Raw genomic sequence first — 26,133 nt, forward strand, 5'->3', positions numbered from 1 at the left:
TTAATATATTATTTTCTAGATTTTTTTTTAATTTTCCAAAAAATTTCTATTCAGTATTTTAAAACTTTATATAATAATTATCTTCTAGTATCTAACTAGAAAGCAAAGTTAACAAAGTAATATTCAGTAGCATACTACTGGCTAAAAATATATTTACAAAAATTACCATTAGTTTCGTTAATCCAAAAAAACCAGTTCTATGTAAAGAAAAGAATGCAAAAAGTGTTGCGTCAAAAAACAAATTTTTATTAGCATTTCAAAGATTATAAAATATTAAAAATTCACAAGGGAAAAAAACAGACTCCATGTAGCAGACAAGTGACATAAACATGCTTTTCTTTAATACTCTTATTTTAATGCAATTATTTATTTAGTATTACTGCAGTTTTTAATTCCAAGAATAAATGAGCAATTAATAGCATTATCCCATTTCTCAAAGCTCAAAACATTATCGAGCTTTAAAAAAGCATGAAAACGCCTTTTCAGTTGAGTATATAAAGTAAATTACAGGTAAAAAGCTAAAACAAAACTCAAATTTCAAAAACACTATGCATTATTCAAACAAATTACTGCACCACTGTAGCAAGTGAATTCCTTTCCATATAAATTTAAATGCTAGCAGCAAAAATTATAAAAACAATAAAATTAGCTTTATATGTATATTTGCACATTATTTATTCCTGGAGTTTAAAAAAATCATCTAAATAAATCCGATTTTGCAATAAATGAAATAACAATTACATTACATATTAGCACATTAGATGCAGCAAAACATTAAGGTTTCTACATTTAGAAAAATATACACATAAGAAATAAAGCATTGAAATAAAAGTAGTGCATTTCGTGCTTTATAAAATATATAAAGGAGTTTTGCTAAATCAAAAGCTTAATTTCGTATAAAAAGAATAAACTGCTACTTTGACCTTTCTATAGAATTCATTTTCACACATCTATAATAAATTCGCATGGTATCATAAGTATTGTTGATCATCATACATAATGCAAATAGCATATTATTTATATTAGTAGAACTGAAATTAAACTAACTCTATAAATATTTCTTTGCAAATTGTTTATGCTTATTTTTCTAGAAAAACGCCTAAAACTTAATTAGTATAAAAATTAAATAAATGTATACATTTGCATATTAATATTGCAAATATTATGGGTACACAAGTACTACCTCATACATCTTTATCTATCATTCTTAATCACACTAATCAAAACTAATAACACTACTTTCTCTTTTCAATTGTAACCAGAAATCGTTAAATACAATTAAAATATATTTAAGTCATCTAAATGTTTAATTAAAGATTAGATTTCCATTAAATCATGAAGTTTGCATATAATACAACAAAATAAATAATTCATTCAAATTGCCATAAAAATATATGTATATGTTTCATTAATATTTAAAACATTTTATACAAGCATAAATAAAACTTACAGTTACATAAACTTAAGGCCTTATTTAAACTGAACATAAATTATCTATTTTACTAGAGTTTGAAGCTTTCGTTTCCTTAAAGTACTTCTCATTTTGATTACAGTAATTTTTAAGAAAAGTATTGCATGATGCTTTTATAACAAAATTTAGAATATTTTCTAAGGTTATTACATTGGTCATAGGTTATGCATTCACCGTCTATTAAAATTTGATACGTTAATGCCCATGCAAGAGATCGCTGATTGCGTACCTTTAAAAAATTGTCTTCATGTTCTTCAGATACTAATTTTTTTACTACAATATAGGTATATGATACGACAGTTATTACATCTGGTTGTGGACATAGCAATCCGCCTCAGTCCATATTCAGTATGAAACGATATTCTTCATCCAATTCCAAAGTTTTGTCTAAAGTTAGGTTTCCCGACAATACTCACATTTCACAGTCTTCAGAAATCTATATACGCAATATCCAGCGAGATATGTTATGAGTGGCATTACATTAATAGAATCCAGTTCATTTTGAGTTACTTGTAACGTACAGAAGGCACTAATAAAATTCTTGTCAGTATTAATGAGGTCAATATTATCTGTATCAAAACTTCTGATTTCAATTTTTCCAGGTGTGTGGTGGTGTATTTAATTATGGCAAAGCACACGAGGGCTATCTGCCTAAAGGGAGGGATGCCTTTCGTGGAGGACTTTCTAAGGGAAACTGGCTCGTATACACGTTACACATGGGGAAAACCACGAAAACGCCCATGCAGCCAGCCCGTTCGCGGGATTCGAACCTCAGACCGAACTACCAGTGTTCAGCGTCTTTACCGCTCGGCCGCTGGTGGGCCAATTTTTCCAGGAACAGCACTGCATGCTAGACGAGGATGCTGTAAAACTGCTGTCACTTTTCTGCCAGTTCTTTCATCGTAGATTTCTGAAACTCTTTCGATGTCACATGCAGCAAAATGAAGCTCACACACCTAATGAAATAAAAGAGACAATTAGAATCCTCATAAAAATTCTATAAGGAAAAAAATTCTTTTTTTAAAACTTTCTAAAATGTTGTAATAGGTGTATTTAAGTAAAAAATATTAGCTTAATTGAAAATCAAGAATTTTCATTAATCAGTAAGTTCAAAAAATTACTTCTTATAACAAGAAAACAAAATATGGTTATTTTAAAATTTGATGGTTTTGCCAGATTCTTTATTAGCTTAAATTCGAAGCTAAATTTTAGGGAACATATACTTTTAAAATATTTATCATTATACTTCAAGAATATATTTAATGGAAATTTTCTTCTTTTGTTTACCTTTTTTAAATTATAAATACAGTTTTGACTAATGTACTTCATAATGTTTTACAATTGGTCTCTTTTAACTATTACTGAATTTGAGAACGGACGTCAATTGTTCAGTTTTTATGTGAACTAAGTATTCAAATATTTTGGGCCTAAAATGCTACATTTTTAATACATATTATAATTAATATTGGAGTTCTCTTATGTCAATATCACTCTAGATTGCTATGGCATGTTCTAAATATTTGTTAGTTACAATACTTAAATTATTTAACCATTTAATTAACATTTTCTAAAATTAACGATTCGTAAAAAGATTAGAATTATAACTAGGATAATCATGAATTTTTTCATTACAAATTTATGTTAACCAAAAAGTATTTTATTATTCAGTTGTGAAAGGTGACAACTGAAATTTTCAAATCATCTGACATTTTGCATACAAAAATATATAGCTATTTTTTTTTTTCTTCTTAATTCTTTTGAAAATATTTCGGTACTTTTCCGTTTTGCCGGCGCAAACGATAAAGTCGCCAATAATGGTTTAATTGATACCAGACGGAATATCTTCGCTGGTAACCTTTTACGCCTCAGTTTCAAAAGAAGTTGCAGCCATTTCTTATCAGATTGTTTCTTTCAATACTGGCATACAATAATATAGAATTTTTACACGATATTTAAATTTTATCCCCTAAGACAATTCACGGTAATTAAGACAATTAGAACGCAATTACACCGCTCATCCGAAGGCGAAATCAAGTGTTCAATTCATCAATTCTAATGAGAATGCACTAACGAAGTAAAGCACTGCGGTTTTACATAATTTCTGAGTAAGCTATTTGTACGAATTGAAATAATTCTTGCATTTAAACTTGTATTCCAAATTAAGATTTAACTTGAAATTAATGTAGATAATTACTGAGAGAATTAGATTTTAGTAACGTAGTTTACGTGAGATGAGATCACTTGGGGTCACGTGATACGAACCGACGAATCAGGATTTTGAACCATGAAATCATAGTAAATTCTTAATGTCTCTTTACAAATTTATTGGCTTTTTACCAAATTTTAAACCATATTAAAATGTTTATGCCTTCAAAATAAAAATAAAAATTTCTTAGAATTAACATTTTTTATGTGTATACTGTATGTTGTCGCCAACAAAGTCTGCTTGGCGAGATTTGCGCCGGGGAAACGGAAAAGTACCAATATTTCTTACCTAGACCAAAAAATTCAGTTGCATAAATACAGTGAACGATAAAATATATAGTGAATGATATAGAATACATTAAAATATATAATGAGCAGATTGATATTTAGTATGATAGACAGTAATGAGTAATCAAGAAAACATATGTTTCTTACCCTAGAAGCTTTCGTAGGCTGGAAGTTTTTTCGATGGATCGCCATTATCCATTTCTTTCGAAGATCTGGATCCCTCGGGAAACGAAAAATTGACACTTTGGGCTGTCCTTTGTAGTTTTCTTTACATCCAGGGACGCAACATCTAGCTGGCATGATGTGTGTTTAATCCAAAACGTAAGCGTAAAACAAAAGGAAGAGAAAAACGTTTTCTACAGGAGATACAAAAATACAGCAATGGCGAACGGTCACACCAAGACTACTTAGAGCTCGTGAACATATCAGTCAAAGGTCAAGGCTACGAGTCGCAAGAGGTCTCCTCATCGTGACGTAAGATGACGTAGCGAGGGGAGTGATACGGCCTTCTAAGTCTCGGTGGTGTTGGGTGAGTCAGAGACGACTACCTGTGACGTCAGAGCTTCCCCTCGCTTCAGTGTCCGGCTTCCTTCTATAAAGAGGTGTTGGTCTAGCCGTCACCATCGAGATAGATAAGGCCTGCGCGCTGAGTTATTACGTCACTTCTAAGGGACCGGTCTTCGCGCAGTTTAGCTTCCTTGCTAAACACCCGTTTTTCTAAACCAATTCTATGAAATTGGTATCTCATACTATAAAATCAGTCTAAAACAAAATTACAAGTGGCAATATAATGTTTTACAAAGCTTATACGAATATGAAATATTTTCATTTTCTTTTGTTGGTATTTATTTTCAAAACAAAATTATTTGAGAATGGTGTGGTGCTTTTAAAAGCAAATCATTTCTCTGAAGAAAAGTTGGTTTTAAAATTCAAGTAGCTAAAATTTTTACTTTGATTTTTCTGCACTGTTTTTGTGTCTCTCGTTGATTCTCATCACCGCATCAAATTTTTTTGTTTCACCCACTACTTTAACAAAATGTTTGCCAGTGGGAACACATGTTATCTCTCATTCTATAATTATTGCATATTTTTTATATCTATCATATTAATGTAGCAGGATTATAAAACATCAAACGAATGCAAGAGACTACTTAATATTTAGACTAACATTTAAATGCCTTATATCAGTCAGAAAATTTTTTTGAATGTAATAAATTACTAAATAGTCTAGTCTTAAAATTATTTCTTACTTACATATTGTATGTTAATCTGTATTACAGTTAATGTTTTCCTCTTAATGCTACATAATTATTCGACAGAATCTGTAGTTAAATTGAGATAATGTTTATTACATAGCTCTGAAGACTATCAATATTAAAATTCCAAATAAGACAGGAAAAAAGTTTTTTAAATAAAGTTATACACAATTTTTTGAAAATATTTTTAAAATATACGAAATACTTAAAAAACTTTTAGAAACTGAAATTTCTTGCAAATATTTACATCATACCTATTTAACTATAAGCGTTACCTCTGTTCTGAAAATATTTTTTCTATTAATATCCACATGAAAAGAAAATATAAATCCTAACTTTATGTTCAAAACTTTTCTGTATAATGTAAGCAATTTTTTTAACTTAACTTACATAGCTTTTGGTGGTGCCACGTACTCAAATTAAAGATTGTAATTTAAAAGATAATTAAAAAAATTGTTTTTAAAATTGCATTGAATTGAAATACAATGAAAGCAAGTATGTCTACATATGAATTCAATTACTACTGCTTCTTCAATAACTGTACATTTTTAAAATTTCATTTTGCAGTTTCGCAATTTAATTACCTTAATATGAATCTTACATACATTACTTTAGAAACTTTTCTGTCATTCTCAAAAAGATTTATATTGCATAAAAAATTTTAAACAAACTGATTGCATGATAATAACATATATAAAAGTGAACAGAAGTTATATTAGCGCTAAACATATGCATTTAAGTTTCATCATGATAAAATGATATTTAATGATTTGCAAAAAACATTGATATTTAAATTTAAGAACACAGTACTCTGTCAAGAATCAAATTTACTCTGCATTTGATATTCTACATATTATGTAATGAAATAAGTGTTATGCTTTTAACCCCTTAGGACAGTTATTTCATATAAAATTAGTTTCCAATTAAAATAAATAATCATAAATTTTGCTGACAATTTTTATATTACTAGTGTTAGTAATTATTACAAGGGATGATGCTTCAGATGTCAAAAGTAAACAGAAATTCAATTCTTAAAACATAATGAATAAAAAATTACAACTTATAAAAGCCAACAAAAAGTTTGCTGAGGGTCCCTTAACCGTGACGTCACAAGCCAGTTTCGTTTCAGAGCGCAGGCCTTATCTATCTCGATGGTGACGGTCTAGCCCCTCAGACGCTAGTTTCCTCCTGGTTCCTCCCTGAACATCTGCGCAGATTACTGCGCATGTCGTCATTTTCCTGAAGGCGCCTCGTATTTACTATTATTTACTCTGCTCTTTGCCCTGCTGTGGTAGCAAAGATTATGTATTGTAACGTGTGATTGCAGATACAGTTCTCTTTTTTATTTTGCTTCGATTATTATATCTTCTGCACAAAATCAAGAAAAACTGCCCATTTCAGAGCCAAGTACTTCTGTTTCCTCAGAAGGTATTTTTGATTCTAAATCGAATCAAAATTAGGAAGGAGTAATCGTGAGCGATATTTCAAATTCCGGTATGTGTGATAATTCTGATTGTGTGGTGAGTGATATGGTTCATTGTGCAAATGATTTTAGTATAGCTGAGAGTGATTTTGTTTGCCGTGATTGTTTAAAACTTTCAACTATAGATACAATTTGAAACGCGATGCATATAAATTTCATTACAATAATACTACATTAATTGAGTCTCTGAAAACTAAGTTCTAATAGTATGGTTGATTGTGCAAATAATTTTTGTGTGGCTGAGAGTAATTTTGTATGCTCTGATTGCTTAAAAACGTACCAAAATAAATGCAGTTTGAAACGGCATACCAACACATTACACTCTAATAATACTACATTAATGATTCTTTAAAAAGTGGTCAATAACCAAGCTACAAGTGTGAGGACTGCCATCTGAAATTTAGTGACATAAAAAATTGGAAATATCATCAAAATAAAATTCATACTTCTAACAGGTAATTATATGCGTCCTGTATGTTATGCTAATTTTGAAAAGCGAGAAATAATATTTCATTTCAATAATGTTCATGATGTTGATTTGAATCATACTGAGCTAGAATTTAATTCATTTAATGATTTTTGGCATGGAAGGCAGAAATTGAAAATAATATGGAGACAAAATTTCTTATGGAGTAAGTATATTTAATATACATGGTGTAATGCCACTCTTCAGGAAATTTTATATCAGAAAGTAAAGGTTTGCGTCACTTAAAAATCCTTGGTAGCAGTAAAATAAATGCATATTGCCCAGCTGCATTAAAAGTAACAGAACATACAGATGACAAATGTGTAATGTCATATCAGAAAATGCATATTGGCCATTGGAATGATTTAGGTCACTTATTTTTAACAACAGATGAAATAAAAAATATTGCATCAAAGATAGCGGCAAAAATTTCTCTGGATAATATTTTAGATGAAATTAGAAATTCTCTATGAGATGCTGGGCTTGAGAGGGTTCATTTACTTGCAAAACAAAATTTACATAACATTAAAAATCTTTCAATTTGTCTTCTAATTCTGTTAAACATGAAAATGATTAGGTTTGTGTAGATACGTGGGTACCTCAAATGCAAACTCCTGAACATCCATGCATTTCATTTAATAAAACCCAGGGATCAAGATACCATGAGTGAATATTTTACACAATATTCATTTCTAAAAGGAAATGCTTTTGTTTTGATAATGATGACTGAAGCACAGAGATACTGAAAAAATTTTGTTCTGACTTGTATATGTATTGATGGTGTACATGGGGTGAATGCATACAGATTTCATAACTTTACTTACAATAGATGATTTACACCCAAAGATTCCTGTGTGCATTTTTAATTTCTAATCGATGTGATCAGCCAGTGGTATCATTTTTTTTTCATGTATTAAAGAAAACGTTGGGCAAATACAACCACAAATATTTATGTCTGATATGGCTGAATCTTTTTTTAATGCTTGGGAGTCTGAAATGACAATAGATGATTTACACCAAAGATTCCTGTGTGCATTTTTAATTTCTAATCGATGTGATCAGCCAGTGCTATCATTTTTTTTTCATGTATTAAAGAAAACGTTGGGCAAATACAACCACAAATATTTATGTCTGATATGGCTGAATCTTTTTTTAATGCTTGGGAGTCTGAAATGGTTTACTACAGAAACGTCTTTTTTGTGCATGGCATATTGATAGAGCGTGGAGAAATTTTTTAAAAAAATCAATGGTGTTGAAAAGCAAACAAAAACATATAAAATTATTAGATTTCTCTTAGAAGAACAAGACATTCATACTTTTCATACACTGACAGAAGCAGCAATAAAATTACTTAAGATCCTGATACTATTGAATTTGCAAATTACTTTGAAACATATTATTTACAAAATACATCTAGCTGGGCATACTGTTATAGACTTCACAGTGGTGTTAACACAAACATGCACATCGAACGAATCCACCGAACATCAAAATATATTTATCTTCATGGAAAAAATTTTAAGAGATTGGATAACACTATATATGGTATTATGAGATTTGTAAGAGATAAAATGATTAATCGCTTAATTACAGCAAACAAAGGTAAATTAACAAGTAAGATTTGGGATTTAAGAATCAGACATAAAACAAATGAAACACTATGTTTATAAGTAATACAGAATGAGAATGGGTGGTCTGTTTCATAAACACATAATACAGAAATATACACTATACATGAAAGTAACTAAACTTGTACATGTCACACACAGTGCACCGAGTGTAATATATGCATTCATTGATATGTATGCAGCTGTGTTGATTCATCAGTTTGTAGAGATATTAGGTATTTTTGTGGAAGCAAGCAAGATGAAAAATATTCAACGCCTTCGCTGGGAATCAAACCGCGGACCTCTGGATACACATCACACCATGAAGGCATGCCAAGAAGGTGGGAGAAATACTTTATCTCCCCCTTTTAAAGGACGACTGGGGTTTTTATGGGACCTATTCACCAAATCCTGGGTGTGGAGGACAATCATCTAACATCCTTTTAGTTCAAGCGCCACTGCACAGACATTAGAATTTTACATTGGAAGCAAGAGAGATTGAAAAATTAGCAATACCTTCGCTAGGAATTGAACCACAGACTTTTGGAATATGCGCCCAGTGTGCAGACCACCACACCAAGAAGGCGGGAGAAACACCTTATAAGTTAGGTGGAGTATGTGCAAGCACACTAGAAATACTACTACTTATTAAATACATTACTTACATCAGCACACTAGAAATACTACTACTTATACTACAACTACAATGCATAATGAATTATCCATTTAGTATAGATGATGAAAATGAATTTTGAATTAAGTAGCCAAAAAAAAAAAAAAAAAAAACCACAGACCCTCTCACTGGAACACAGAAAGAATGAACTATAACAAACATGTTTAGAATTAGTAGATTCATTAAAATCTGACAAACAATGTGATGTGGAACATGGAAAGAATGAACGGTTAATCTTTGGATTATGGTAACTTGGTGATTTTCTGGCGACCAACCCTGCTACAGCAACATGCTAGTTTTGTTTTGGACGCCATTTTGTTTTCACGAAGTAAAGGAATTTTTTTTTTTACTCAACATTTTTTCCAACAATCTGCTAGCCGAATTACGCTTATACTAGAACTTTTATCGAACAAAAGTGCTTAATTATGACAAAGATTAGGTGCGAAATTGAGAGAAAGTGCAGAATCGCCCACTGCTTGCCGCGTTTTTAAGAACTGCACATACACGGTATCATGCATGTACACGTCAACCTATTTTCACTTTAAAAAGAAAATTCCCAGAATTGCACAAAAATGACATTGCGCACACTCTTGACTTTATCCATGTACACTGCTAAAGTCCTAGCTAGTAACTTTTATCGCCTTACCAAAATGTTGCCAAACTACCTGTTACCATATTCCAAAGATTAGCCGAATGAACTATAACAAACATGTTTAGAATTAGTAGATTCATTAAAATCTGACAAACAATGTGATGTGTTAAGCAAGATTCTAAAATCAGCACCACTACAACTAGAAGCTGCTGATATGTTAAATGCGCAAGAAATATATTTCCCAAACTGCTAATAAAGATATTCCACCTAATAAAAATATAATACCCAAAAGATTCTCAAATACAAAACGAAAAGGAAACTGACAAAAACTTCACAGAATGAAGACAAAAATAAAATTCTAAAAATAATTTTGGATCACAAAAATTTTACACATTTCACTGAAGAAACTTAACACATCTGGTGAAAAATATATACAGTGGCTCTCAAAAGTGTTCGTACACTTATGATTTTCATTGAAATAGGTTTCTATCCATTAATTTAAAGTAAACTTTCTGAATGAGATTTTAATAATAAGATCTATAATATATTCGTAACAAAATTACATGAAATATTTTTAAAATATAGCAAAACTTTATTTTTAAGAAATTAATAATCAAGAAATGATAAACATTTTATCTCACAAAAGTCTTCATACACTGAAATATTTTTGGATAAAATCAAAATGTTAAAAGGGTTTGTCGCTTCTTTTTTAATTTTTACATTCTGGTGGCATTTAAAAAATCGTTTGCTTTAATTGTTTACTGTTTACTTCATAATATTCTATTTATTATTGAAAAATGGGTCGCAGTCGTAAAGAAATTACAGCATTCAAAAATTGATAATTTTTCACCATGATAGTGGTAAATAAATTTGCAATATCAATAAATTAGTTAATTTTCCCCATTCTACAGTGCAGTATGTGATAAAACGCTTTAAAGAAGAAAAGTGGATTAAAAACAAGGTAAGAAAAAGTCGACCGAGAAAGTTAACTAAACGTGATGAGAGATTTATTCTTAGAAAAATTGTAAAAAGCCCACGTTTGAGTTCTGTAAAGGTTTCTGCAGAATTTGATGCAAAGTTTTCTACTTCGATTTCACCTGAAACTGTTCGACGAGTTCTCAGAGAAACTGGATTACATGGGCGTTCTGCCCGTAAAAATAATTTTGTTAGTGAGAAAAACAGAAAGCTTAGGCTTTCATTCGCAAAAATCAATGATAAATACACCCGAAACGTACTGGAATAATGTCCTATTTGGTGACAAAAGCAAATTTAACATTTTTGGTTCCGATAATCGAATAACTGTACGGAGAAGAAAAAATGAGGGACTTCATTCTAAGAACTTAGTTGGAACAGTTAAGCATGGCGGTGGAGGTGTTCTTGTGGGGGGCATGACAGTATCAGGACTAGGTAATTTGGTATTTATTGATGGCATAATGAATCAATCTTTTTATTTAAATATTTACGAGACAATTTAGAATTATCAGCTCAAAATTTGGGTATTGGAAACAACTTTATTTTTAATCATGATAACGATCCTAAGTATACGGCTCTCAACGTTTGCCAATAGTGTCTCTATAATTGTCCACAGGTTTTGAAAACACCACCTCAGTCGCCAGATTTAAACCCCATAGAACACATTTGGAAAGAGCTGGATTTCGTTTTGATGTCGAAATCACGACATCAAAACGAAAAGCGAACTCAAAACAGCCATGATGGAAAGAATGGGTGAACATTGATACAGAAATTACAAAAAAAAAAAAAAAAAAAACTAGTACAATCTATTCCCAGACGTTTAAAAGCTGTTGTGGATGCTAAAGGATATCCTATTAATATTAATTTAACGAAAAATGAAAATATTTACTAATATGTCATGATTTTGTTTTGAAGTGTACGAAGACTTTTGTGAGATAAAATGTTTGTCATTTTTTGATTATTAATTTCTTAAAATAAATTTTTGCTATATTTAAAAAATATTTCATGTAATTTTGTTACGAATAGATTATAAATCTTATTATTAAAGTCTCATTCAGAAAGTTTACTTTTAATTAATGGATAGAGCCCTATTTCAATGAAAATCATAAGTGTACTAACACTTTTGGGAGCCACTGTATTTTAATAATAGTCATTAGTACCTATTCACAATTCCTTTTGTCCATTTTTATCATCTAAAATATCTTCTTTCAACTGCCTGTAAGTGTTTTATATGTGTCAGATGATATTTTTTTCTTATTTATATAATACTTTCTCTCTCTCTCATTCTTCAGAACTTCTCTTTAATAAGATAATTCCAACTCTGATCCTTAAAATGATCAGGAACAGATGTAGAAGGTTAGAACAGGGTTTTGAACCTTTATCTCAGGTCCTCGTGATAGGCTGATGTATTCTGTGATTAATGAGTAAGTCTATTTTTGTTCATCCTCCTTGCATTACTGTCTTCCTCCCCCCCCAAGTTCAACAATACCAAATATTGTCCATATAATCAATCATTCATTGACATATTCAGTCAATAGATTATTACCAAACGTTTTAATGTTTTGGAGAAACTGAGTCAATACCAAATTTGAACAATAAGCAATATTTTCTACTATTTAATACTTGCTATTTAATATTTGTCAAGTTTTTTATTTTCTAATTATTCAACCCCATGTACACTGCTCAAAAAAAAAATGGGACAGTGCTATATCTCCCGTTCTACTGGGCCGATTGACAAAATTCAAATTGCGTTCTTCATGTCTCGAAAGCGCGACTTAGGATATATATTAGATTTATATATAGCACTATTCTAACATAGGTATTTTGACACAAAATCGGACTTTTTCTGAAATACCATACCAATTTTTTTACATATTTCGATTCTACGACTCAAATTACGCCTAAATATGAAATTTTGTAAAATTTGGAGCGAAATTTACGGAGAAATTCACAAATTTATGTTGGCACTTTTTTGTCAGTTTGCGCCAAAAATACTTCACTTGGCGAACTTCTTAATATATGGCAACCTAGTTTCCTTAGGAAAAAAAGTCACCATCGTTCCTTTTTTCCAAATAATATTCTTTATATTATATTTTTAATTATAACTTATTATTTTAAGTAATTTTTTCTTTTTCGAATTTCATTTTAATTGTTTAAGTTGCACGTTTTTTTTTTTTTTTTTTTTTTTTTTTTTCGAATAACTGTTTTAAAATTTCTATTTACTTATTCGAACTGCGTAAATAAAGGTGTAGCGTTTATTTTTTTTTTTCAAATAGTTTTCTTTATATATTTTTTCCGTCATAGCTATTATTTTAGGTCATTTTTAAATTTTTATACTTTTATTTTAATTGTTTGTGTTGCATTGTCTCTTCAGATAATTGTTTTAAAATTTTCTATGTATTCATTCGAACTGAGCATTTTAAATATATTTATTAATATCAATTTTCCAGAATTTGATTTTATTTATTTGAACTGCGTTTTTTTTCGGAAGAATACTTTGTAACCCAGACTACGATGAGTTTGAAAACTGCATACTATATTCAAAGAGAAAATACAGTAAAGCACAGTTTTACACGCCTTTCAATGTTCCGTTCAGAAAAAATATATATAAATAAGAGAGATGTATAACCGATATTTTAACTTAGGATGACTTGCATACACTGCTTTAAACAGTTTTATCATTGTGCCCATTGCTTTACACAATTTTATCCTACATTTGGTTTCTTAAAATGTTATTCATATTTTAGTCAAATATTTTATTTTTGAAATCGCAAGAATCAAATATCATAAGATTGAAAAGTTTTAAATTAAAAAAAAATACGAATACTAAATTTTACGAAAACATTTATTTTTCTTCTCTGTTTCTTTAAGCATTCTGAAAGTATATTGAAAAGTATCCAACTTTTCGAAACATTTTGGTATTTCTGACAATCATTTTAAATAAAGTTATCGCCTTCCATTTCATAAAGGCCCACAAACGGCCGAGCGGTAAAGTTGCTGAACACTGGTAGTTCACTCCGGGGTTCGAATCCCGGTAAACGGGCTGGTTGCATGGGCGTTTTCGTGGATTTTCTCATGTGTACCGCGTATGACAGCTGGTTTCCCTTAGAAAGTTCTTCACGAAGTATTTCGTCAGAGCCTTTATCAGTCTTTAGAGGCTAAACATTTTGAAGCTATGAGATGAAAGGCAAGACTGGTTTCATCAAAAGGTTTTGGTTTATTTTATTATGACAAAGCACACTACGGCTATCTGCCTACGGGGAGGGATGCCTTCCTGGAGGACTTTCTAAGGGAAACTGGCTCGCATACACGTTACGCATGGGGAAAACCACGAAAACGCCCATGCAGCCAGCCCGTTCGCGGGATTCGAACCTCGGACCGAACTACCAGTGTTCAGCGACTTTACCGCTCGGCCGCTGTTTCATCAGGAATGGAAAAAAAAACATCTTTAAGTGACATCCACATACATCACTAGATAAACTCCTGAATCTTCAAATAATTCGACTGAGGAAATCATGGGATTCACCATTTATGATACGATATGATGTTCTATAAAGTAATTTACACAACCATATAGTTTAAAACCAGTCGCTCTTCCCTTTAATCTGCAATGATATCGTTTTGTCTTTTCTGTTAACACAAGCTCAATTGATGGTATTTGCTGGTGTACTCGTCCAAGTGTTTTCTCTTTGAACACCTAAATTCTTTGAAGTATCCTGAAAGTATATTCGAAAGCGTCCAACTTTTTGAACATCTTGGTATGTCTGACAGCCAAATTTCCCTGCAAATTTTTGCTTACTTTTCTCCCTAATTTTCTTCTTTCCTTCTACAGTTATTTTCAGTGCTCACACAAGAAAATTAAGATTTTTCGACTGCTAGACTTCCATACATTTTGCGTTCTTGTCAATTTTTTAAAATATCAATTATATGAATTGCGTTTCAGCTAAAGACAGCTTTTCATTTTCTAGTCATTTTAGCTATAAATAAAGTTTAAAGCGAAGTCCAAAGGATAAATAATTTAATTAAAAGATTTTTGCTAAATGACAAAGAAATAAAACAGTCCAGCAGGGTTTATTCTGTACCACAGAGTAACCCGATTCTTATATCGGCTGAAACAATCAAAATCATATTAAAGATCATGTTTTTTTATACAATCTATAACGCGAGAGAAAAAATTAGCTTCTTAAAACATGCTTTCTAAGAGAATTAATATAAAAATTTATATTTATATATATATTTTTTAAAGTTGGGACTTGAACCAAACTGTCAGACTTTTAAAGCTTATTTTACATGGTGGTTATTATTAAAGTTCCACTTTGAAATGGTCATAAAAGGAAAACTACCGGACCAAATGTTATCAAACTTGGGAATCGTGTAAAGGAGGTTATGAGAATTTATTTTCGGCGGAAAAAAAAAGAGTTCAAAAACTTACCATCAGGGGAAAAATGGCGCTGTATACAATATTGTTAAATGAAATAAGACACGAAAACATCTGTTTAAAATGTGTTTAATATTTTCCGAAACGTGTTACAAAGCATGTTCAATGTAGCGTCCAGCATTTTCCGAAAGCAAGTTAAATCATGTTACTGCATTCTCAACAGCAGCTCTTAGCATATCAGGTTTGGTTTTGGTTTGGTTTATTAGATTACGGCAAAGCACTCGAGGGCTATCTGCCTTAAGGGAAGGATGCCTTCGTGGAGGACTTTTTAAGGGAAACTGGCTCGTATACACGTTACACATAGCATATCAGGAGGAAAGTTATCAGTGTATCACATTTTTCATTTCTGCCAAATTGTTTAGATTATCACCATAAACAGTGCTTTTGAGACAAAAGTTACAGAGGTTGAGGTCTGGTGGGAAGAGGGGAAGTGTTGGCCTATAAGACGTTCATTCGTGAAATGTTGCCTAAGTAACTATGCGACGCTCTTGAGGTGGTGCCCAGCCCTGCATAAAAATCGTAGTACAAAAATGCCACGTTACTGCAGTTCATGTATCACGAAACATTTTAATATTGGCTCTAAGTGAGGTGCAATCGCAGTGGTCCAGCTGTCGACTGCTCTTCAGAAAAAAATGGTTCAGTTATAAAACTAGCTGTCATTCAACAGTAAACGGTGTGAAATGACTGTTATGCAATCGAATGCAGTAGGAGAATGCAATGGAACTAGATAGATAACATGAGAGATTTCTTTGGCCCAAATTGATTAAAAGCGTTTTGAATCAGTATCTTCATGTTTTAGTACCGAATTCAGGCTTAAAAAATTACAAATTATCGATCTGTAAGAAAACGATTTCCAGATTGTACGCACTTGTGAAAGTGATTTGCGATCTCACATTTTCTAATCGCTAATTCGTGCTTTTCACGGACGAAATTCTCACTTACAGGGATGGCGCACTCGACATTTATCGAATTTAACGTCTTTAAATGGTAATTTGCCTACTTCAAAGTTTCTTTAGGGTATACAACATATTAAACCCGTTTAACAAAAGGTTAAGATAGATTCCGACCCATATTTCGTTTAACAATATTGCATACAGCGCCATTTCCCTCCTGGTTGTGAAGTTTCGAACTTCCTTTTTTTCGCGGAAAATAAATTCCGATGACCTCCTTTACACGATTTCCAAGTTTGATAACAGTTGATCCAGTAGTTTTCCTTTTATGACCGTTTCAATGTGGAACTTTAATTATAACCACTCTGTATATTATTAAATTTTAATTTGAAGCTATGCGTTATATGTATACCATGCGTAAAATTTTCGCTTTTATGGAAAAATAAAAAATCGAAGCAAATATACTTAGTATAATGGACCAAAACTGAAAATATTTCCCCTCCCTCCGAAAATAAAATATTGAAATTTCGAACTTGAATTTACTGGGTTATCGAAATATTTAATTTGACTTATCTTCTAAGTCCTAGTTCCGACAACAATTCCGTCAAAAATTCCGAATTACTTAAGCTGAAGTAAAAGATTTAGTACATATTCACTGTATGTTAATAAAGTAATCAGAGTGTAATAAAAATGGATTATAGAATTTACGCTGATGTAACATTTTGTCTGACTGCACAGCATGTAATGGAAGAGAAGGTTTGTAGAGATCTGTTTTTCACATGCCTCTAAAAGTAGATGTCATATTAATTTTGTCTCTTCAATGTCAAAAAACTTTCCTTTGAGAGGCAAATTTAGTTTTTGAGAAAGAAAAAAAAAATCACAAGAAGACAAATTTGAAGAACATGCAGGACGATTGAATATACATACTTATTTTCCGAACACAAGCGGTTCTCCGACTGGTTATTGAATAATGAAAAGATGCATTGTCATGCAATACAAAACATTTGGAATACGTTTTCTGGCTGAATAACGTAAGATTAAAAGTCATCTGCTTAATTCACATCCATTTACAAGTCAACTACTCGGGCAATTGCAGAATCGTTTTGATCCTGAGCTTGTAAGACAAACCTAATATCACTGGATTTAAACACTTCTTTAATCTTCCGAGAACGTTCCTTCTTTAGCTCATATTCCAAGAATATTAAGTGAATACAATTATTGCCAAAGAAATTGAATATTCATTTGCACTACGGCTTAGTAGTTTACTAACGAGTTAACAAAACTTAAATTCTGCTTTTTGTGTCAAAGAATACAACAATATTTTAAATATTTACAAATAAAATATTAAATTGGAGATTTAATTGGAGCCTCATCAGTTGCCTAGCATTTGAAAAAGAAAATATTGTTAAATACTAATTGTTTGCTGCTCAGTCTAACCCAGGCTGCATGGTTGTTTTCGTAGTTTTTTAGGTTCTCTTTACAAAGATTCTCTATGAAAGCATCTTAATCAAATAGCTCCCATGTTCTTTCTATGTTCAAATAACCAACTAACCTAGTTTAAGCGCGATTTCCAAGTGAAGTTACTAGTACAATCCGAATACTAATTAAAAATCACGTAGCTAGCCAATCGGGAGTAACATGAAAAATACGGAACCAATAATTGAAATATTGTTACGGTACGCTGTTTCTTAACTTAGATGGTCATTCCTTAATTAAATAGCCCACCAACGGCCGAGCGGTAAAGACGCTGAACACTGGTAGTTCAGTTCGAGTTTCGAATCCCGCGAACGGGCTGGCCGCATGGGCGGTTTCGTGGTTTTCCCCATGTGTAACGTGTATACGGGCCAGTTTCCCTTAGAAAGTCCTCCACGAAGGCATCCCTCCCTTTAGGCAGATAGCCCTCGTGTGCTTTGCCATAATTAAATAATCCAATCCAATCCGTAATTAAATATAATTGATTTGTAAATTCTACTAGAACTGACGGTAAGAATTGAAGTGGAAATAAGTAATATGGTGTGCAATCTTGATTAATATAAATTTAAAAATATTTCCATAGAAAAATGTCTGCATTAAGACAGAAAGTTTTTTGAAATATTTGCAATTACTTTATAAGAAGGATTTATTAATAACCGTAATAATTACTTATTATATTACTGATGATTAGGATTCAGTTCTAGACAATTACATTCTAAATTAGAATTTTAAGGATATAATGAAAATACGCTATGCACAAAAATACATTTTAGGAAAAAAAATGAGTTGATTTTTTATGTTTTAAAACTTCTTAAATTCATTTAGTAAACATCGTATCCTCGTTGTTTATTGAATCCAGAATGTTGGTGTCGTTTATATAATTATTCTTACTTGTCCACAGAATCTGCTGACTTATCCAGCCATTAAGTAGCTGCAGATCATTTCTACATAACCATTGAACTTCCATTAATTCAATCTCTAGAGGGTTGTATGTTTATATCATAATTTGACTTTTATAAAAAATGATTATTCTAAATGTTATGTTTCTATAAAAATATATTTTGCTTTAAAAATATGGATAATAGTATCAGCCGCTCTTTCAGCCACTTCAAAAGCAACAGTTTGTTTAGAAATAAATTATGCAGTTAATGTCATAAAATTCAAATAAATATCAAACGAAAATTCTCAGTTTTAGACAATTCGATTTAAACGAAATAAAGTAGCAGACGATAAAACGCCGAAGGTAAAAATTTACTCTTTCAAAAACTTACTCTTAAATTTTTTAAAAAAAGAAAAGATACGAGAGAAATTTAAAAAAAAAATAGTTAAAAATTTGAATAATATCATCTATAATTTAAAAAAAAAATAGCCTTTCATATAGTATTAATAAATATTTATTACGCATCATTGAGGGAAAAAATGTCATATAATTAATTCTCTGTAAAATTTTACTTGAAGTTTAAGGTTAAAAATAGCTGTGGCAATTCAGTGTAACAAAAATCCATAGACCACATTTGGCGTTATTATCGCTCAAAAAAAAGGTGCCAAATTTCAAAACGCGAAATTATGTAAATTCGTGTATATCTTAGAAAATTTTGAATAAAAAAGTCTAATTTTTTGCAGATGTGCTTAAAAATACACCTACTTTAAGATGATGGTAAAAATTTTATAGGTTATAATTCAAAATTTTTTTCGAAAAATCTATAGAAATTATTTAAAAATAGAAATTTAAAAAATAAAACGCAAAAAATGGGTAAATTTTATTTGGAATGAACCAAAATTTCGAAATGTGAGAGAAAAAATCAAAAAGGTTTAATAAAAAAAAGAGATATTGATAAATATTTGCCAAATTCAATTAACATTGAGGAGCTAAAATTTTGAGAGCCAATATTTTAAAAACTATTCGTACGATTTTTACAAAACTTGGTATTCTGGCATAATTTGAGTCGTAGAATCGAAATATGTAAAAAAATTGGTATGTTATTTCAGAAAAAGTCCGATTTTGTGTCAAAATACCTATGTTAGAATAGTACAATATATAAATCTAATATATATCCTAAGTCGCGCTTAGTAGAACGGAAAATATAGCACTGTCCCATTTTTTTTTTTTTTTTTTTTTTTTTTTTTTTTGAGCAGTGTAAATTTACATGTTGTGCAGTGGCCATTTTATTATGTGTAGAACTGTTTAAAATTAACTGAACATTGCAACAATCTCATCACAGTTTTTTGAATTGCCACATGCTGCTACATTTTTATTTTGGGGTTTTAATTATTAATAACATTAAATAATAGAAACCTTAAGTTTTTTTTTTTTTTTTTTTTTTTTTACTAACTAGCTTTATATACCTGGTGTGTGCCTTTAATAAGGCTTACTTGTATATTATATAAACTTGTATTTTATGCCAATCAGTCTCCCTCCCCACACATGTTTATGTCAGCATTTACTCGTATTCCTTACATTTTACAACAATAATTCGTAAGTTTGTCTTATGGATATCTGATGTGTGAAGGAATATGTGAAGAACACGTTCCCCCCCCCTTCGGGGCCGAATTTTGAAAACGTTTGAAATTGGTTTTTAGGTATTCATATTCCATACATTTTAAAGCAATAACCTTATGTACACTGCTCAAAAAAAAAAAAAAAAAAAAAAAAAAAAAAAAAAAAAAAATGGGACAGTCCTATATCTCCCGATCTACTGGGCCGATTGACAAAATTCAAATTGCGTTCTTCATGTCTCGAAAGCGCGACTTAGGATATATATTAGATTTATATATAGCACTATTCTAACATAGGTATTTTGACACAAAATCGGACTTTTTCTGAAATAACATACCAATTTTTTACATATTTCGATTCTACGACTCAAATTACGCCTAAATATGAAATTTTGTAAAATTTGGAGCGAAATTTACGGAGAAATTCACAAATTTATGTTGGCACTTTTTTGTCAGTTTGCGCCAAGAATACTTCATTTGGCGAACTTCTTAATATATGGCAACCTAGTTTCCTTAGGAAAAAAAGTCACCATGGTTCCTTTTTTCCAAATAATATTCTTTATATTATATTTTTAATTATAACTTATTATTTTAAGTAATTTTTTCTTTTCGAATTTCATTTTAATTGTTTAAGTTGCACTTTTCTTTTTTTTTTTTTTTTTTTTTTTTTTCAAATAACTGTTTTAAAAATTTCTATTTACCTATCCGAACTGCGTAAATAAAGGTGCAGCGTTTATTTTTCTTTTCAAATAGTTTTCTTTATATATATTTTTCGTCATAGCTATTATTTTAGATCATTTTTAAATTTTATACTTTTATTTTAATTGTTTGTGTTGCATTGTCTCTTCAGATAATTGTTTTAAAATTTTCTATTTATTCCTTCGAACTGAGCATTTTAAATATATTTATTAATATCAATTTTACAGAATTTGATTTTATTTATTTGAACTGCGTTTTTTTTTCGGAAGAATACTTTGTAACCCAGACTACGATGAGTTTGAAAACTGCATACTATATTCAAAGAGAAAATACAGTAAAGCACAGTTTTACACGCCTTTCAATGTTCCGTTCAGAAAAAATATATATAAATAAGAGAGATGTATAACCGATATTTTAACTTAGGATGACTTGCATACACTGCTTTAAACAGTTTTATCATTGTGCCCATTGCTTTACACAATTTTATCCTACATTTGGTTTCTTAAAATGTTATTCATATTTTAGTCAAATATTTTAGTTTTGAAATCGCAAGAATCAAATATCATAAGATTGAAAAGTTTTAAATTTAAAAAAATACGAATACTAAATTTTACGAAAAAATTTATTTTTCTTCTCTGTTTCTTTAAGCATTCTGAAAGTATATTGAAAAGTATCCAACTTTTTGAAACATTTTGGTATTTCTGACAATCATTTTAAATAAAGTTATCGCCTTCCATTTCATAAAGGCCCACAAACGGCCGAGCGGTAAAGTTGCTGAACACTGGTAGTTCACTCCGGGGTTCGAATCCCGGTAAACGGGCTGGTTGCATGGGCGTTTTCGTGGATTTTCTCATGTGTACCGCGTATGACAGCTGGTTTCCCTTAGAAAGTTCTTCAAGAAGTATTTCGTCAGAGCCTTTATCAGTCTTTAGAGGCTAAACATTTTGAAGCTATGAGATGAAAGGCAAGACTGGTTTCATCAAAAGGTTTTGGTTTATTTTATTATGACAAAGCACACTACGGCTATCTGCCTACGGGGAGGGATGCCTTCCTGGAGGACTTTCTAAGGGAAACTGGCTCGCATACACGTTACGCATGGGGAAAACCACGAAAACGCCCATGCAGCCAGCCCGTTCGCGGGATTCGAACCTCGGACCGAACTACCAGTGTTCAGCGACTTTACCGCTCGGCCGCTGTTTCATCAGGAATGGAAAAAAAAACATCTTTAAGTGACATCCACATACATCACTAGATAAACTCCTGAATCTTCAAATAATTCGACTGAGGAAATCATGGGATTCACCATTTATGATACGATATGATGTTCTATAACGTAATTTACACAACCATATAGTTTAAAACCAGTCTCTCTTCCCTTTAATCTGCAATGATATCGTTTTGTCTTTTCTGTTAACACAAGCTCAATTGATGGTATTTGCTGGTGTACTCGTCCAAGTGTTTTCTCTTTGAACACCTAAATTCTTTGAAGTATCCTGAAAGTATATTCGAAAGCGTCCAACTTTTTGAACATCTTGGTATGTCTGACAGCCAAATTTCCCTGCAAATTTTTGCTTACTTTTCTCCCTAATTTTCTTCTTTCCTTCTACAGTTATTTTCAGTGCTCACACAAGAAAATTAAGATTTTTCGACTGCTAGACTTCCATACATTTTGCGTTCTTGTCAATTTTTTAAAATATCAATTATATGAATTGCGTTTCAGCTAAAGACAGCTTTTCATTTTCTAGTCAATATTAGCTATAAATAAAGTTTAAAGCGAAGTCCAAAGGATAAATAATTTAATTAAAAGATTTTTGCTAAATGACAAAGAAATAAAACAGTCCAGCAGGGTTTATTCTGTACCACAGAGTAACCCGATTCTTATATCGGCTGAAACAATCAAAATCATATTAAAGATCATGTTTTTTTATACAATCTATAACGCGAGAGAAAAAATTAGCTTCTTAAAACATGCTTTCTAAGAGAATTAATATAAAAATTTATATTTTTATATATATTTTTTTATATATAATTTATATTTATATATATATTTTTTAAAGTTGGGACTTGAACCAAACTGTCAGACTTTTAAAGCTTATTTTACATGGTGGTTATTATTAAAGTTCCACTTTGAAATGGTCACAAAAGGAAAACTACCGGACCAAATGTTATCAAACTTGGAAATCGTGTAAAGGAGGTTATGAGAATTTATTTTCGGCGGAAAAAAAAAGAGTTCAAAAACTCACCATCAGGGGAAAAATGGCGCTGTATACAATATTGTTAAATGAAATAAGACACGAAAACATCTGTTTAAAATGTGTTTAATATTTTCCGAAACGTGTTACAAAGCATGTTCAATGTAGCGTCCAGCATTTTCCGAAAGCAAGTTAAATCATGTTACTGCATTCTCAACAGCAGCTCTTAGCATATCAGGTTTGGTTTTGGTTTGGTTTATTAGATTACGGCAAAGCACTCGAGGGCTATCTGCCTTAAGGGAGGGATGCCTTCGTGGAGGATTTTTTAAGGGAAACTGGCTCGTATACACGTTACACATAGCATATCAGGAGGAATGTTATCAGTGTATCACATTTTTCATTTCTGCCAAATTGTTTAGATTATCACCATAAACAGTGCTTTTGAGATAACCTCATAGACAAAAGTCACAGAGGTTGAGGTCTGGTGGGAAGAGGGGAAGTGCTGGCCTATAAGACGTTCATTTGTGAAATGTTGCCTAAGTAACTATGCGACACTCTTGAGGTGGTGCCCAGCCCTGCATAAAAATCGTAGTATCTAAAATGCCACGTTACTGCAGTTCATGTATCACGAAACATTTTAATATTGGCTCTAAGGAACTGCAATCGCAGTGGTCCAGCTGTCGACTGCTCTTCAGAAAAAAAATGGTTCAGTTATAAAACAAGCTGTCATTCAACAGTAAACGGTGTGAAATGACTGTTATGCAATTGAATGCAGTAGGAGAATGCAATGGAACTAGATAGATAACATGAGAGATTTCTTTGGCCCAAATCGATTAGAAGCGTTTTGAATCAGTATCTTCATGTTTTAGTGCCGAATTCAGGCTTAAAAAATTACAAATTAGCGATCTGTAAGAAAACGATTTCCAGATTGTACGCACTTGTGAAAGTGATTTGCGATCTCACATTTTCTAATCGCTAATTCGTGCTTTTCACGGACGAAATTCTCACTTACAGGGATGGCGCAGTCGACATTTATCGAATTTAACGTCTTTAAATGGTAATTTGCCTACTTCAAAGTTTCTTTAGGGTATACAACATATTAAACCCGTTTAACAAAAGGTTAAGTAAGATTCCGACCCATATTTCGGTTAACAATATTGCATACAGCGCCATTTCCTCCCTGTTGGTGAGGTTTCGAACTTCCTTTTTTTCGCGGAAAATAAATTCCCATGACCTCCTTTACACGATTTCCAAGTTTGATAACATTTGATCCAGTAGTTTTCCTTTTATGACCGTTTCAATGTGGAACTTTAATTATAACCACTCTGTATATTATTAAATTTTAATTTGAAGCTATGCGTTATATGTATACCATGCGTAAAATTTTCGCTTTTATGGAAAAATAAAAAATCGAAGCAAATATACTTAGTATAATGGACCAAAACTGAAAACATTTCCCCTCCCTCCGAAAATAAAATATTGAAATTTCGAACTTGAATTTACTGGGTTATCGAAATATTTAATTTGACTTATCTTCTAAGTCCTAGTTCCGACAACAATTCCGTCAAAAATTCCGAATTACTTAAGCTGAAGTAAAAGATTTAGTACATATTCACTGTATGTTAATAAAGTAATCAGAGTGTAATAAAAATAGATTATAGAATTTACGCTGATGTAACTTTTTGTCTGACTGCACAGCATGTAATGGAAGAGAAGGTTTGTAGAGATCTGTTTTTCACATGCCTCTAAAAGTAGATGTCATATTAATTTTGTCTCTTCAATGTCAAAAAACTTTCCTTTGAGAGGCAAATTTAGTTTTTGAGAAAGAAAAAAAAAAAATCACAAGAAGACAAATTTGAAGAACATGCAGGACGATTGAATATACATACTTATTTTCCGATCACAAGCGGTTCTCCGACTGGTTATTGAATAATGAAAAGATGCATTGTCATGCAATACAAAACATTTGGAATACGTTTTCTGGCTGAATAACGTAAGATTAAAAGTCATCTGCTTAATTCACATCCATTTACAAGTCAACTACTCGGGCAATTGCAGAATCGTTTTGATCCTGAGCTTGTAAGACAAACCTAATATCACTGGATTTAAACACTTCTTTAATCTTCCGAGAACGTTCCTTCTTTAGCTCATATTCCAAGAATATTAAGTGAATACAATTATTGCAAAGAAATTGAATATTCATTTGCACTACGGCTTAGTAGTTTACTAACGAGTTAACAAAACTTAAATTCTGCTTTTTGTGTCAAAGAATACAACAATATTTTAAATATTTACAAATAAAATATTAAATTGGAGATTTAATTGGAGCCTCATCAGTTGCCTAGCATTTGAAAAAGAAAATATTGTTAAATACTAATTGTTTGCTGCTCAGTCTAACCCAGGCTGCATGGTTGTTTTCGTAGTTTTTTAGGTTCTCTTTACAAAGATTGTCTATGAAAGCATCTTAATCAAATAGCTCCCATGTTCTTTCTATGTTAAAATAACCAACTAACCTAGTTTAAGCGCGATTTCCAAGTGAAGTTACTAGTAAAATCTGAATACTCATTAAAAATCCTGTAGCTAGCCAATCGTGAGTAACATGAAAGATACGGAACCAATAATTGAAATGCTGTTTCTTAACTTAGATGGTCATTCCTTAATTAAATAGCCCACCAACAGCCGAGCGGTAAAGACGCTGAACACTGGTAGTTCGGTTCGAGTTTCGAATCCCGCGAACGGGCTGGCCGCATGGGCGGTTTCGTATTTTTCCCCATATGTAACGTGTATACGAGCCAGTTTCCCTTAGAAAGTCCTCCACGAAGGCATCCCTCCCTTTAGGCAGATAGCCCTCGTGTGCTTTGCCATAATTAAATAATCCAATTCAATCGTTAATTAAATATAATTGATTTGTAAATTCTACTAAAACTGACGG

General features: G+C 31.4%; 1 protein-coding gene across 1 annotated transcript; it reads right to left on the reverse strand.

Annotated features, from left to right (window-relative positions):
* Window positions 1–225: 225 nt before the first annotated feature.
* Window positions 226–4,426, reverse strand: LOC146997600 (THAP domain-containing protein 2-like). Its single transcript, XM_085815168.1, has 2 exons — window positions 4,112–4,426; window positions 226–2,427 (listed from the first exon to the last, which is right to left on the reverse strand). The coding sequence occupies exons 1-2, from the start codon at window positions 4,262–4,264 to the stop codon at window positions 2,272–2,274; spliced, it is 309 nt and encodes a 102-aa protein (XP_085671294.1). The 5' UTR covers window positions 4,265–4,426; the 3' UTR covers window positions 226–2,271.
* Window positions 4,427–26,133: the final 21,707 nt, after the last annotated feature.

Source organism: Stegodyphus dumicola, chromosome 4 (assembly GCF_044657685.1).
Source record: "Stegodyphus dumicola isolate Sdum_Otavi_A_Nest chromosome 4, ASM4465768v1".
In the NCBI taxonomy this organism is placed as follows: domain Eukaryota; kingdom Metazoa; phylum Arthropoda; class Arachnida; order Araneae; family Eresidae; genus Stegodyphus; species Stegodyphus dumicola.

Bases quoted from the DNA above. Each gene is read 5' to 3' on its own strand.
- LOC146997600 (XM_085815168.1), bottom strand. From the start codon at position 4,264: ATGCCAGCTAGATGTTGCGTCCCTGGATGTAAAGAAAACTACAAAGGA. The intron at 2,428-4,111 runs GTAAGAAACATA...TTATTTCATTAG, and splicing joins AGCCTACGAAAGCTTCTAGG to GTGTGTGAGCTTCATTTTGC.